The sequence below is a fragment of the Salvelinus sp. IW2-2015 genome, linkage group LG34 (assembly GCF_002910315.2).
Source record: "Salvelinus sp. IW2-2015 linkage group LG34, ASM291031v2, whole genome shotgun sequence".
Classification (NCBI taxonomy): domain Eukaryota; kingdom Metazoa; phylum Chordata; class Actinopteri; order Salmoniformes; family Salmonidae; genus Salvelinus; species Salvelinus sp. IW2-2015.
The window spans coordinates 3,644,439-3,660,935 of record NC_036873.1 but is presented as its reverse complement, the minus strand read 5'-3'; the positions used below and the strand labels follow the sequence as shown (position 1 = coordinate 3,660,935).

The following is a 16,497-nucleotide window of genomic DNA, read 5'->3' as shown; positions in this document are numbered from 1 at the left end:
ACACTAAAATAACACATCCTAGATCTGAATGAATTAAATATTCTTATTAAATACTTTTTTCTTTACATAGTTGAATGTGCTGACAACAAAATCACACAACAATTTATCAATGGAAATCAAATGTATCAACCCATGGAGGTCTGGATTTGGAGTCACACTCAAAATTAAAGTGGAAAACCACACTACAGGCTGATCCAACTTTGATGTAATGTCCTTAAAACAAGTACAAATGAGGCTCAGTAGTGTGTGTGGCCTCCACGTGCCTGTATGACCTCCCTACAACGCCTGGGCATGCTCCTGATGAGGTGGCGGATGGCTCCTGAGGGATCTCCTCCCAGACCTGGATAAAGCATCCGCCAACTCCTGGACAGTCTGTGGTGCAACGTGGCGTTGGTGGATGGAGCGAGACATGATGTCCCAGATGTGCTCAATTGGATTCAGGTCTGGGGAGCGGGCGGGCCAGTCCATAGCATCAATGCTTTCCTCTTGCAGGAACTGCTGACACACTCCAGCCACATGAGGTCTAGCATTGTTTTGCATTAGGAGGAACCCAGGGCCAACCGCACCAGCATATGGTCCTACAAGGGGTCTGAGGATCTCATCTCGGTACCTAATGGAATCAGGCTACCTCTGGCGAGCACATGGAGGGCTGTGCGGCCCCAAAGAAATGCCACACATGACTGACCCACCGCCAAACCGGTCATGCTGGAGGATGTTGCAGCAGCAGAAGGTTCTCCACGGCGTCTCCAGACTCTGTCACGTGCTCAGTGTGAACCTGCTTTCATCTGTGAAGAGCACAGGGCGCCAGTGGCGAATTTGCCAATCTTGGTGTTCTCTGGCAAATGCCAAACGTCCTGCACGGTGTTGGGCTGTAAGCACAACCCCCACCTGTGGACGTCGGGCCCTCATACCACCCTCATGGAGTCTGTTTCTGACGTTTGAGCAGACACATCACACATTTGTGGCCTGCTGGAGGTCATTTTGCAGGGCTCTGGCAGTGCTCCTCCTGCTCCTCCTTGCACAAAGGCGGAGGTAGCGGTCCTACTGCTGGTGTTTGCCCTCCTACGGCCTCTTCCACGTCTCCTGATGTACTGGCCTGTCTCCTGGTAGCGCCTCCATGCTCTGGACACTACGCTGACAGACACAGCAAACCTTCTTGCCACAGCTCGCATTGATGTGCCATCCTGGATGGAGCCTGCACTACCTGAGCCACTTGTGTGGGTTGTAGACTCCGTCTCATGCTACCACTAGAGTGAAAGCACCGCCAGCATTAAAAAGTGACCAAAACATCAGCCAGGAAGCATAGGAACTGAGAAGTGGTCTGTGGTCACCACCTGCAGAACCACTCCTTTATTGGGGATGTCTTGATAATTGCCTATAATTTCCACCTGTTGTCTATTCCATTTGCACAACAACATGTGAAATGTATTGTCAGTCAGTGTTGCTTCCTAAGTGGACAGTTTGATTTCACAGAAGTGTGATTGACTTGGAGTTACATTGTGTTGTTTAAGTGTTCCCTTTATTTTTTTGAGCAGTGTAATTTACTTACTTCAATTTTGGACAGTGTTCCACGGAATGGAAACAGATTTTTTTTTTTTTACATGAAATTACCTTTTTACTGATGTTATTGGGGCTGCAGGTAGCCTAGTGGACCAGAAACCGAAAGGTTGGATCGAATCCCCGAGCTGACAAGGTAAAAATCTGTCATTCTGCCCATAAACGAGGCAGTTAACCCACTGTTCTCCCTTGTAGGCCGTCATTGTAAATAAGAATTTGTTCTTAACTGACATGCCTAGTTAAATCAAATTAAAATTTAAAAGTATTCAAACTATCGAATTGAGAAAGAATAATTGGAAATCGTCACTTCAGATTGACAAAAACATATCCTACTCAATTCCATTATATCCTATTCAGCATTGCGCTATGTCAGAAAAATTCCACATGGCTGTTTTCCCTTCCAAAACTCAAACCATTTGCCTGGCTGGCCATTCACGTCCCACCACTCTTTCTACATTTTGTCATGTGTTTGAGAATATTTGGAAAACAAGTAACTTTGTTCCACCGTACCAAAAGTGGGTGAGAGACTTTGATGAACTATAACAACTTTACTTTGTATAAATCCGCATAAATCTTCATAGGCTTAATGCCATAGGAATGTAGGGATGTACAGTTTGCTACTATTCTTTTTCCACAAGGTACCGTTAAGAAACATATATATTTCTTAAGAGTAGCTTTTATTTCATCGTATTTAAGTGTATTGCGTTCACACTCCAAAGCCATTAATATTACTTCATTTTTGCCTTTGCATTGATTTATTCAGCCCTGACCACCAGTCACCACTGGTCTGGGCCATTACGTTCTACCCATCCAATTCATCCTTGCTCAGGTCTTCAGAGACCACTTATTGTCGCATTTATTTGAGCTTTTATGCATGTAATTTGTTCCTGTTTGCCGCATTCTTAAGGCTAGGGGGCAGTATTCGGAAGTTCGGATGACTGACGTGCCCAAAGTAAACTGCCTGTTACTCAGGCACAGAAGCAAGGGTATGCATATAATTGGTAGCATTGGATAGGAAACACTCTGAAGTTTCTAAAACTGTTCAAATGATGTCTGTGAGTATAACAGAACTGATATGGCAGGCAGGAAAGCCGAGGAGTCCGGAATCTTTTTTTTTTTATGTCACAGGCCATTCAAATGCTTGTCTATGGGATATTCAAAGGAATTCCTCCCAGATTGCAGTCCCTATGGCTTCCACTAGATGTCAGTCTTTAGAAAGGGTTTCAGGCTTGTTTTTTGAAAAATGAGTTAGTAGTTGTAGTTTTTCAAGGTGGCTCTCTTTTTTTTACAGCCACAAGAACTGTAGTCTTGTGGCGCGCACTTCGTTATTTATGTCCGGTATTGAACATACTACATTCCGTCTTAAATTTGATAGTTTATTTACATATTAGGTTACCTGAGGATTGATTAGAAACTTTGTTTGACTTGATTGAACAAAGTTAACCGGTAACTTTTGGGATTCCTTTGTCTGCATGTTGAACGAGTGGAACGGGTGGATTACTGAACCTTACTGAACTTCTTTGGGAAATAAAGACAAAGGACTTTATCGAAAAAAAAACGACCATTTGTTGTGTAACTGGGACCCTTGGGATTGCAAACAGACTAAGATCTTTAAAGGTAAGTGATTTATTTTATCGCTATTTCAGATTTTTGTGACGCCTCTGCTGGTTTGGAAAATGTTTTAATGCTGGTGTATGYGGGGCGCTGTCCTCAGATAATCGCATGGTATCCTTTCGTCGTAAAGCCTTTTTGAAATTTGACAAAGCGGTTGGAATAACAAGAGGTTTTAAGCTTTTAAACGATGTAAGACAGTTGTGTTTTCATGAATGTTTAATATTATGATTATTGTATTTTGAATTTCGCGCTCTGCAATTTCACCGTATGTTGTCGAGGTGGGGCGCTAGCTTAAGGACACCAATGGACGATTTTATGGCTCAGGGGCCCAGATACAAGTTACTGAGGCCTGCTTTATGGTGTGATATCTGGACTTAGAGGGTACCTAGGCCAAATTCCAATATGGAATAATCATCATAAAATAGCATTCTAACACACAGAAATACGATATTATAAAATGTTAACCACAGTCAAGCCCATCTCTAACAGGTTAATTTTTCCTAGCCACCATGCTTCTACATCTGCATTGCTTGCTGTTTGGATTTAGGCTGGGTTTCTGTATAGCACTTTGTGACATCTGCTGATATAAAAAGGGCTTTAAAAAAATGTATTGATTCAACTACCTAAGAATATGGTGCCATTGGAGTTTATTATTTAAATGTGTTGATTCAAGAATAATGTTTTGGTTCCACTGAGATAGGAGAAACTCAGTCCCTGCAATGATACTAAAATAACCTAGTCAGTCAGCACAGAGTCAATTTAGTATTTAATTGAAACACAATGGTCATACATTCACATAAAATGAAGTACAATTAAGGCACTATAATTTCCTCATTATAAATAAACACCAACATCAAAGAACAGGACAAAATTGTCACTTCATCAGTGAAGCATTTGTACAGACACCATCACACCAACCATCCCCGTATCATCTACTCTGCCTCATCATACTAATTATTTCCTCAGGTCACCTCACCCAGTTCCCTATACATCCAAAATCAACAGAATTAACTACAAACAAACTAACTAGTACTACATTACATGTCACTATATTCTATACATGGGCGGTGTGCATTTTCTGCTGGTGTATCCTGAGGTAGCCCCTCTCTGAGAACCTCTTCTCGCAGTGCATACAGGGGAACGGCTTCTCTCCAGTGTGGATCTTCAGGTGCCTCTTCAGATGGGGCTGGTGGGAGAACCTCTTCTCACACTGGGGGCAGCTGTAGGGTTTCTCCCCTGTGTGTACCCTCTGGTGCCTCTTCAGGTTGGATGAGTCTGAGAAACTGGCCCGGCACACGTGGCAGCCGAACGGTTTCTCCCCCGTGTGCATCCTCTGGTGGATCGCCACCTGTTTGGGGAAACTGAAGACTTTGCCACAGAACGAACACGGGAAGTGCTTTTCTTTGGCGCCGCCACCTTTACTGATTCCATCTCTACTACTGTCATTTGTCAATGGGCTTGTGTAGCCACTCAGTGTTGAGGCACTGGCATTGTCTGAGGTCTGGTTTAACATTAGGAGAGTCTGAGGAGGACAATGACCAGGGAGTGTCTGTGTTGTCACAGGATCCATGTTCCAATTGATAGATCCTATAGAAGGCAGGCTGAAGGCAGCACCTGTTAGGGGGTTAACCTGAGGCGCCATAAGTCTCTCTGAATCACAACTATAGGAGCAGGAAGGAGCATCGCTAGCCAAGTCTATGTCTGTTCTCTCCAGCTGCATACGGACACCTCCCCTTCCACCCGGACCAAATCTATGTCTCATCCTGGTCTCAGCCAGTCTGTTGTCATGGAGACTAAGTTTGGTTGTTGTTTTGTGTTCGATTGTCTTTTTCTGGTTGTGGTTAACAGTGTTGTTCCCCAGCCTAGAGTTGAGGACGCTGTCCCATCCACTGACCTCCACTATGTCGCCTCTGGTCCTGGCCTGCTCAGTGATGTCATCCCCCTGGCTCTTGGCTGCACCCGTCTGGGTCTGAGAATCCAAGATGGCCACCCAGTCTCCTCTGTAATCCTCCAACCAACCACCTGCAGGAAGAGGTTACAAAATAGACTTTACAAACATGGCTGAGAGATCTCTACATATGGAGTTTTTTTTCTCAATTATCTGGTAAAGTTTATACATTGTGTGTTTAGCGGGTCTTTTTGAGCTGCGTGTCTCATGTCTACTGTTCTTTCATGCTCAATGATGCACCTGGCCTCTCCGCTGCCTTTTATGTAAACAAAAGTTGTATTGATTGAATTTGATAAATGATGAAAAAATAATAGCCAGGTGCATCACTATTCCCATTGAAGATCTATTACTGTATGTAGGCTATATGTATTTCTCCCTTACCTTGCTCCCCCATCTTTAGTCCACTCAGCAGATCAATATTCTCTGGTCCATCTTCTATTGTCTCCTCTTTGACCAGCAGCAGATCAGGCTTCCCATCCTCCATGTCTACTGACTGTAAGAGATACAGAGCATGGTTTCCGTTAGGAAAGTGTGGCGCCGGACATTTGACTGTCAATATTTTAGTTTACCGGACCCATAAGCATTGGATGCATAACCTGAATAGGGCGTCCACCCACCACAGAATGGCGCAAATGGAATGGCATCAAATAGAAACCAAATAGAAACCATGATGTATTTTATAACATTCCACCGATTCCGCTCCAGCCATTACCATGAGCCCGTTCTCCCCAATTAAGGACTCACCAACCATGGTGCTCAGAATGAAATAAATCACATTTAGAATATGGGTAGTTCGTATTAACAGAAAATGTAAGTCGAGGATGCGACAATGCAACGATGTGTGGTCCTTCTTACTGAATTCTGACACTTTTTTAAAAATGTATTTTTAATGAACCTTTATTTAACTCGGCAAGTCAGTTAAGAACAAATTCTTATTTACGATGACGGCTTACACCGGCCAAACCCGGACGTCACTGGGCCAATTGTGCGCCGCACTATGGGACTCCCAATCATGGCCGGTTGTGATACAGCCTGGAGTTGAACCAGGGCGTCTGTAGTGACGCCTCTAGCACTGAGATGCAGTGCCTTACACCGCTGCACCACTCAGGAGCCCAAGACTTTATGTTAGAATAACTGTCCACATTTACTTTTCCTCAGACAACAAGATGAGTAACGAACAGCAAAATCGCTAGCCTATGTCAATATATTAAAGTAGAAAAGTTTATATTACCTATTCTATTGGTCACTTTGTAGAGAAAGAAATAGCCTATTCCAAACAGACTCTGGGACAGTTGTGGGACAATAGATCCCAAATTCATACAACCAGTAGGCCAAGGCTACATAAGAAAAACATTCAAAAGCAATGAGTCTGAAGCAACACACACGCCAATTTAATTCCACTAAATTATGCAAATTAACCTATAGACTGATAAGTATGACCAGTCAAATTTGTTTCCATCGATTGGTAGTTCCATAAATAAGAAAGCATTATTTAGCAATTAGATTTTTTCTTCTTCTCCCGGACTATTGACTGTGCCAATTTTATTTATCTGCTTTGACATTTTTTTTGCGGACAAAATCTGGCTATTACTGGCTAACACAAAGCCTGATACAGAGTGAGAGGATGTTTGATCAAGAAATCTGATATTAGCACCGTGCTATGGAGCATGTTATGATTGAGCAATGAGGGATTGCTATGAGTACTATGCAAAAAAAATTGTTGATTTGATACTATGCAAACGTGCTAGTACATTTGATTACTAGACACTCTTTAATGGTTTGATAATGCAAATGCATGGTCCTACACTTTAATCACAACCTGGGCCATATCCACAAAGCTTCTCAGAGTAGAAGTGCTGATTGAGGATCAGGTCCCCACCCGTCTACATAGTCTTATTCATTATGATCTAAAAGACAAAACTGATCCTAGATCAGCAGTCCTACTCTGACACATTTTGTGGACACGGGCCCTGATCTAATACCATTAAGACGTTAATTCATAGTGGGCTCACCTCAGTGAAACTGTGTGTGGTCCTGTGCTGCTCAGCTGGTTCCTCTGTGGGTTCAGGAGGAGGTGTAGTCTGGTTGTCCTCTATGACCATGGTCCCCTCAGGGTTCCCCAGACCCTCCTCACACCCCTCCTCCTTTACCAGCAGCACCTCTGGACCCTCCTCCTGGAAGAGACAGGTGATACAGATTATACAGACATACACTCCCTCAGGTATGTACACACACACAGATAACACACAGATAATAAACACACTTTCAACATTGCTTGGCCAGAATTGCAAACATAAGCAACTATTTACATTTAAATAGTTTCTCCAGCTCAATATGAGTATCAGCCCCCCCAAAAAAATTACGTTGAAAACCTAGCGGCCAAACTGTGAAATGGTTCCAATCGTTTTTCCACCAAAGGGGATTTTAGAAACACTTAAAATAAGGGCTGTGTTTCGTGTAGACTTACCCTGGCGTGACGTTTTGATAACCATGCAAATGTCTCTCGGACAAGGTGACTTATCAATATATTCTGCACTTTTACTCTCAGATTCGAAAAAGCTAATTAGCATCAAAGTATATATCATGCAAGACTATAAATCCCTGCAAACTCCTGCACGTCATCTCTAGCGGACACCTTTGCTAACAGGTATTGTGTCAATTTACTTAACCAAGACAGTTCACAATTGTCCATTTAAATTAATGTAGCCAATGTATTCATTTCTAAACGTAGCTAACATTAATGCTGAGAATCTTACCTTTGCCTCGATTTGGTAGTCTCGTTCAGATCATCATGGCATTTGTAGTTCTTTATGATAGCCACATTAGCAGCTAATTACCATTTAATTGTTGGGTAACTACAGGCGAATTTAATTGACAAAAGTCATCATGTCCTAGAGAGATTTACACAGTTATCAAAGCGTCACGCCAGGGTAAGCTTATACAAAATACATCCCTTAAAGTGTTTCTAAAATCCCCTTTGGGAAAAATGAATGGTGAAAAACGATTGGAGCCATTTCCTTGTTTGACCGCTAGGTTTTATGGGTATTATGACTCATACTGTGGTCTACAGGGGGCACAGTCAGGAGAATTCAGAAGACTCAAGAGGTATGCGTAGATATTAGGTCCGGGATGATACCAGTATCGCAATATTTTTTTTCATGCCAAATTTTTTTACACAAAGCAGACAACTCTTTGGTCCTTTAAAAACCTGCTGTGTGAAACATATTGTGTGTTATGGAAAATAAATAAATGGGAGTCTGGATGAAAACACAATGATATTTGCTTTCAACATTAGGGCTGTTTTCCTAAAAAAGTTAAATTTGATTCATGTTTTGTTTCCTTGCCACGACACTAACGAATATCGCGATACTGGTATAGTCCCGGTCCTATTAGATATACAGAAAAATAGACATATGGTTGTAAAACCCATCATGGTGGACATAAATATGTTGTGGGTAAAAAATAAGTCTGCAATGATAAGTAAACATCAGACAAACCTGACTAAACTATGTTGACATGTACAGTAGGTGTTTGTTAGTGTGTAGGTATATTTAGTAAGTGTATAATGGTTATAAAGCCCTATCAGTGTATGCAGAATTGGGTGAGATCAGATGTGATGTATACTAAAGAGAGTCTCAATGAAAGTCTTGGAATGAAAAGTCCCATTTTGTATTTATGAAACACAAACAAGTTCTAAATAGGGCATCTAAAAACCACACATACACATCTCAAATAAAAATCTGCATGAACTTGATTAACTGCATTCATTTTCTCATTAAGGTGTTTCTAATGTTTGGTATACTCATGCCTTATACAGTGCTTTCAGAAAGTTTTCATAGCCCTTGACTTATTCCACATTTCGATGACAAGCATACCCATAACATGATGCAGCCACCACCATTCTTGAAAAAAATATGAAGAGTGCTACTTAGTGATGTTGTTTTGGATTTGCCCCAAACATAACGCTTTGTATTCAGGACAAAAAGTTCATTTCTTTGCCACATTTTTTAAGTGCCTTATTGCAAACAGGATGCAGGTTTTGGAATATTTTTTATTCTGTACAGGCTTCCTTCTTTTCACTGTCATTTAGGTTAGTATTGTGGAGTAATTACAATGGTGCTGATCCATCCTTAGTTTTCTCCTATCACAGCCATTAATCTCTGTAACTGTTTTAAAGTTACCATTGGACTCATGGTGAAATCCCTGAGCGGGGTTTCCTTCGTCTCCGGCAACTGAGTTAGGAAGGACGTAGTGACTGTGTGTAATGAAACATCATCCAAAGTGTAAACCATATTCAAAGGGATATTCAATGCCTGTTTTTTTATTTTACCCATCTACCAATAGGTGCCCTTCTTTGTGAGGCATTGGAAAATCTCCCTGATCTTATATATATATATATATATATATATATATATATATATATATATACAGACACACACACACAGTGCATTCGGAAAGTATTCAGACCACTTGACTTTTTCCTAATTTTATTACGTTACGGCCTTATTCTAAAATTGATTAAATTGTTTTCTCCCCTCAATCGTCACACAATACCCCATAATGACAAAGCAGGTAAAGACATTTTTGCAAGTGTATTACAAAACTGAAATATCACATTTAGATAAGTATTCAAACCCTTTACTCAGTACTTTGTTTTAGCACCTTGGCAGCGATTACAGCCTTGTCTTCTTGGGTATGATGCTACAAGCTTGGCACACCTGTATTTGGGGACTTTCTCCCATTCTTCTCTGCAGATCCTCTCAAGCTCTATCAGGTTGGATGGGGAGCGTCGCTGCGCAGCTATTATCAGGTCTCCCCAGAGATGTTCGATCGGGTTCAAGTCCGAGCTCTGGCTGAGCCACTCAAGACATTCAGAGACTTGTCCCGAAGCCACTCCTGCGTTGACTTGGCTGTGTACTTAGGGTCATTGTCCTGTTGGAAGGTGAACCTTTGCCCCAGTCTGAGGTCTTGAACACTCTGGAGCAGGTTTTCATCAAGGATATCTCTGTACTTTTCCCTCAATCCTGACTAGTCTTAAAGTCCCTGCCCTTAAAACCATCCCCACAGCATGATGCTTCCACCACCATGCTTCACCGTAACGATGGTGCCAGGTTTCCTCCAGAAGTGACGCTTGGCATTCAGGCTAAAGTGTTCAATCTTGGTTTCATCAGACCAGAGAATCTTGTTGCTCATGGTCGGAGAGTCCTTTAGGTGCCTTTTGGCAAACTCCAAGCGGCCTGTCATGTGCCTTTTACTGAAGTGGCTTCTGTCTGGCAACTCTACCATAAAGGCCTGATTGGTGGAGTGCTGCAGAGATGTTTGTCCTTCTGGAAGGATCTCCCATCTCCACAGAAGAACTCTGGAGCTCTGTCAGAGTGACCATCGGGTTCTTGGTCACCTCCCTAACAAAGGCCCTTCTCCCCGGGTGGCCAGCTCTAGGAAGAGTCTTGGTTGTTCCAAACTTCTTCCATTTAAGAATGATCAGGGCCACTGTGTTCTTGGGGACCTTTAATGATGCAGACATTTTTTGGTACCCTATCCCAGATCTGTGCCTCAACACAATTCTGTCTCGGAGCTCTACGGACAATTCCTTGGACCTCATGGCTTGGTTTTTGCTCTGACATGCACTGTCAACTGTGGGGCTTTATATAGACAGGTGTGTGCCTTTCCAAATCATGTCCAATCAATTGAATTTAACACAGGTGGACTCCAATCAAGTTGTAGAAACATCTCAAGGATGATCAATTTCGAGTCTCGTAGCAAAGGGTCGGAATACTTATGTAAATAAGGTATTTGTTTATTTTTAATAAATGTACAAAAATTTCAAAAACCCTGTTTTCGCTTTGGGATCTGAATACTTTCCGAATGCACTGTGTGTGTGTGTGTGTGTGTGTGTGTGCATATGTGACCCGTTTCAGGAAACTAGGTATATGTTGCAAGTCACGACTTCACAGGAGAGCCATTTCAAAGTTTTTTTTTTTTTTTAATCAAAATACGTTTTTTGGCAGAATTTGAGATGGTCAGTCTGTGTTGGTAATCCTGTCGAACGTGCCTTAAAAAAATATTGTGTAGTGGAGCTGCATAAGTGTTGCTATCCACTTTCTGGAGGATCAAGTTTATATATATATATATATTATATACATACACACACAGTGGGGAGAACAAGTATTGGATACACTGCCGATTTTGCAGGTTTTCCTACTTACAAAGCATGTAGAGGTCTGTCATTTTTTATCATAGGTACACTTCAACTGTGAGAGATGGAATCTAAAACAAAAATCCAGAAAATCACATTGTATGATATTTAAGTAATTCATTTGCATTTTACTGCATGACATACAGTGGGGAGAAGAAGTATTTGATACACTGCCAATTTTGCAGGGTTTCCTACTTACAAAGCATGTAGAGGTCTGTAATTTTTATCATAGGTACACTTCAACTGTGAGAGACGGAATCTAAAACTAAAATCCAGAAAATCACATTGTATGATTTTTAAGTAAATATTTTGCATTTTATTGCATGACATAAGTATTTGATAAGTATAGAAAAGCAGAACTTAATATTTCGTACAGAAACCTTTGTTTGCAATTACAGAGATCATACGTTTCCTGTAGGTCTTGACCAGGTTTGCACACACTGCAGCAGGGATTTTGGCCCACTCCATACAGACCTTCTCCAGATTCTTCAGGTTTCGGGGCTGTCGCTGGGCAATACGGACTTTCAGCTCCCTCCAAAGATTTTCTATTGGGTTCAGGTCTGGAGACTGGCTAGGCCACTCCAGGACCTTGAGATGCTTCTTCGAGCACTCCGTTAGTTGCCCTGGCTGTGGTGTTTCGGGTCGTTGTCATGCTGGAAGACCCAGCCACGACCCATCTTCAATGCTTTTACTGAAGGAAGGAGGTTGTTGGCCAAGATCTCACGATACATGGCCCCATCCATCCTCCTCTCAATACGGTGCAGTCGTCCTGTCCCCTTTGCAGAAAAGCATCCCCAAAGAATGATGCTTCCACCTCCATGCTTCACGTTTGGGATGGTGTTCTTGGGGTTGTACTCATCCTTCTTCTTTCTCCAAACACGGCGAATGGAGTTTAGACCAAAAACCTATATTTTTGTCTCATCAGACCACATGACCTTCTCCCATTCCTCCTCTGGATCATCCAGAAGGTCATTGGCAAACTTCAGACGGCCTGGACATGCGCTGGCTGAGCAGGGGGACCTTGCGTGCGCTGCAGGATTTTAATCCATGACGGCATGGTGTGTTACTAATGGTTTTCTTTGAGACTGTGGTCCCAGCTCTCTTCAGGTCATTGACCAGGTCCTGCCGTGTAGTTCTGGGCTGATCCCTCACCTTCCTCATGATCATTGATGCCCCACGAGGTGAGATCTGCATGGAGCCCAGACCGAGGGTGATTGACCGTCATCTTGAACTTCTTCCATTTTCTAATAATTGCGCCAACAGTTGTTGCCTTCTCACCGAGCTGCCTATTGTCCTGTAGCCCATCCCAGCCTTGTGCAGGTCTACAATTGTATCCTTGATGTCCTTACACAGCTCTCTGGTTTGGCCATTGTGGAGAGGTTGGAGTCTGTTTGATTGAGTGTGTGGACAGGTGTCTTTTATACAGGTAATGAGTTCAAACAGGTGCAGTTAATACAGGTAATGAGTGGAGAACAGGAGGGCTTCTTAAAAGAAAACTAACAGGTCTGTGAGAGCCGGAATTCTTACTGGTTGGTAGGTGATCAAATACTTATGTCATGCAATAAAATGCTAATTAATTACTTAAAAATCATACAATGTGATTTTCTGGATTTTGTTTTAGATTCCGTCTCTCACAGTTTGAAGTGTACCTATGATAAAAATTACAGACCTCTACATGCTTTGTAAGTAGGAAAACCTGCAAAATCGGCAGTGTATCAAATACTTGTTCTCCCCACTGTATATATATATACACACACACACACATATATATAAAACATTTTTTTTTTCTTCTTTAAAACAACAATAGAATACAGACAACACAAATGGCCGCTCCCAGAGGGTGCGCTCACACCCACCGTCCCGAGATGCCGGCAAGGCAAAACATACAGTAATCCCATCCCCACCCCTGAATGCAGGACCTCAAACATTTACACTGTACATTTGTGTATATACTTATTCCAACAACATTTGAATCTGTTCTTTAAATTCACTGCTCGACTGAGAGACCTTACAGATAATTGTATGTGTGGGGTACAGAGATGAGGTAGTCGTTAAAAGATCATGTTAAACACTATTATTGCACACAGAGTGACTCCATGCAATTTATGTGATTTGTTAAGCAGATTTTTACTCCTGAACTTATTTAGGCTTGCCATAACAAAGAGGTTGAATACTTATTGACTCAAGAACTTTCAGCTTTTCATTTTTTATTAATTTGTTTAAAAAATATATATATATATAAACATAATTCCACTTTGACATTATGGTGTATTGTGTGTAGGCCAGTGACACAAAATCTCAAATTAATCAATTTTAAAATTCAGGCTGTAACACAACAAAATGTGGAAAAAGTCAAAGGGTGTGAATACTTTCTGAAGGCGCTGTATCCCACAATGTCTGGGCCTTGCACTACAACGCTCTTAGTTGTAGAAATTGACCCACTCCTGCGGTTTACCTTGTGCATTTATGTAATCTCGTTGATTCTACCTTTAATGCAGGGTTTGATCTAAATGTCAGAACCTATCGAGTGGAATGGTGACTTTATGTTATAGAGTGGAATGTTTTTTCTGCTGGTGTATCCTGAGGTATCTCCTCTCTGAGAACCTCTTCCCGCAGTGCATACAGGCAAATGGCCTCTCCCCTGTGTGGACCCTCTGATGCCTCTTCAGGTCACCAGCCTGAGCGAAGCGCATGTGACACTGGGTACAGCTGAAGGGTTTCACCCCTGTGTGGACCCTCTGGTGCCTCTTCAGGGTGCCAGCCTGGGTGAAGCGCATGTGACACTGGGTACAGCTGAAAGGTTTCACCCCTGTGTGGACCCTCTGGTGGATCTCCATCTTCTGGGTGCAGCTGAAGCCTTTGTTACAGAACATGCAGAGGAACCGTTTCTCTTTACTATTGCCTGATGTGGCTCCCCCTCCCTGAGCCTGGGCTCTAGCCCTGTCGTTTGAGTTCAATACCTGGTTGAAAAGGACGCGGCCGTGTGAATCGGAAGGCCCCATCGACGTGGACACTGGGTCGCGATCCATGAACGTGTGTAAAGGTGAGTGGGTCGGGACATTTAGATTTGTCACTAAACTTTCCCTGTAGTCTAAGAAGTCACTGGTGTTGTCCTGCGAGTGTCCTTTTCCTAAGTGAGTCTCATCTGCATTCAGTGTCAGAGGAGAGTCACCCTCCACTTTCAGAGTCACCTCATCTACGACCAGACCCTCCCCTTTCTTATCTAGGCACCCTTCAGAGTATACACTACTACTGTACTGGTTCCAGTCCCCTCTAGACAGATCAGTCTGTGTCTCTAAACCCAAGGGCATGTTGCCAGGGTCCGTCTCTGTAGCGTAAGAACAAGATGGATCATCACCGCCAGAGTGTAACGCGTTACCATCACCACGGGAATGAACCATCCTCTGGCTCTGGTGAAATACCGGTAAATACTCTGAGCCAGGAGCATGAGGACAGCCCAGTTTCCCCAGCCGCAGTCTCTCTGGGTCTGATCTGTGATCAGATCCTGTGTGTAAGAGGCTGTGTGTTACAATTAAAGTCTCAGTGTCTGTCTCTGACTTGAGGACGGCGTTTGGCGTTCCACTGACCTCCGTGATGCTGCGTTGGGTCCTGGGCTGGGGCGCAGCGGTGAGGTCCTCCATGGCTTCAGGGGAAGCTCCAGCTGCTGCAGTCTGGATGTCTCTTCTGTGTCTTGGGTCCTCCTCTCCTTCAGACCTCTCAAGCTTGACCCCAGGACCTGCAGCCTCTGCATCCTGACACAAGAAGAGAGGAGGTTGTTACTAGTATCCAGTTCAATTGGACAACAATGTCATAGGGAAGTATCACAAGCTCCCCTATGGGAGATAAATTAGAATGTACATGTAAGCAAGTGAATAGCTGATGGGAGTCTTTCTGAAATAAACTGATCACATTTGATATACTGTAATTTTAATGTAACACTATTACACTAACCTCTATCACGATAACGTGCTGGGTTGAAGTTCGAATCCCCTCATCAACAGTGATTGGATGGTCATCTCTCCATGTATTGTGTCCAGCTGGCTTCACAAAGCTCCTGTGGCCTCCAGTGAGATCTCCTTCACCTGAGAGTGTGATTGGGGGAAAAGAGGTGGTTAAGTTAGGTACTGTCAATGCTCAAAGCTATTGTACACTATTGACACTGTTTAGAATAGGCAAGAATGTAACACATCTCATCATTTATTGATACTATTTATTGATCAATGTATTATGTTCCATGTATCACATTGTTTTCATTATGTAAATAATAGGAAATGCAGTAAATAAAGAATATGGTTAAATTATATTGTGTCTTTGCCCAAGATAGCTAAGTAATCAGATTTACTATTGCATACTAACTATCCAAAAACTGACCAAGACTCAATTCTGGTTAACCATATATGTGGTTAACACTTCTAAAATTACACATGCGCAGAGGGGAACCGGTGACATGCCCCGCATCCTTGACCTTCTTCAAAATGTACCTCTTGCTATTCCTCTGTATCGGTCGAGAATCTTGACACTTCTGGGACGACTGGCGAGGACCCGGTCTCGCATTGTCCTCTCTGCGCGCTCCCGTGACAATTTCAGTTCAAGTAGCTGTAGTTTCCTCCGCAATGCACTGTTTTCTTTCTGGCTGTGAGTTATTTCCAAACGAAACACTGCATAGTCGTCGTCTACGAGTTTACAGACCTCTGCCACGGCGGCATTCGCTAGCACCTCCATTATGGAGGCTATTTGAGTGTGAAAAACCATACAGTTAGCAGCCATTGTTAACTAATTTAGCAGCTAGGTAGCGTTACCTAGATAGCTAACCTCTATTAACCAAGTCCTGTTTCCAACGCGGATTAAAGACTACATGGGGGTAAGTATGTGATGCTGTGCAGTTAAATGAGTCATAGTTTGAGTTCCAGGGTGTTAATAAACGTCTAAATAACAACAAAAACGCTAACGTGGAAATTGTTCTTAGTTACTGTTTACTTCCGTTTATACCGACGTGAAAGGATGTTGTAGCTCAAAGGGTGTGGCTAAATGAAAAGCGGATGCGCGCTTTTCTTTGAAGTACGGTACTGCTTATCTCCTATTCAAGATCAGTCTTTCGAGTTTAGATCACTTGTTTAAAGAAGTGTGTTAGCAATAATAGAGTAGAATACAATTACTTTACTCCATCACCTCAGTACGGTAA

The 16,497-nt window shown here is 42.6% G+C and overlaps 2 protein-coding genes across 2 annotated transcripts in view; one reads left to right on the top strand and one right to left on the bottom strand.

Moving 5' to 3' along the window:
* Positions 1 to 16,497, top strand: part of LOC111958400 (uncharacterized) — a 345,226-nt gene that overhangs the window by 129,556 nt on the left and 199,173 nt on the right. The gene's annotated exons all lie outside the window — the stretch shown is intronic.
* LOC111958443 (uncharacterized) overlaps positions 3,925 to 16,497 on the bottom strand; it is a 126,857-nt gene continuing 114,284 nt past the window's right edge. Inside the window, exons 29-34 of the mRNA XM_023979702.2 lie at positions 15,797 to 16,088; positions 15,267 to 15,397; positions 13,865 to 15,067; positions 7,132 to 7,290; positions 5,501 to 5,612; positions 3,925 to 5,193 (exon numbers count right to left, since the gene is read on the bottom strand). Coding sequence (XP_023835470.2) covers positions 4,226 to 5,193; positions 5,501 to 5,612; positions 7,132 to 7,290; positions 13,865 to 15,067; positions 15,267 to 15,397; positions 15,797 to 16,088 — 2,865 coding nt within the window. The 3' untranslated portion in view covers positions 3,925 to 4,225. The remainder of the gene's footprint in view (positions 5,194 to 5,500; positions 5,613 to 7,131; positions 7,291 to 13,864; positions 15,068 to 15,266; positions 15,398 to 15,796; positions 16,089 to 16,497) is intronic.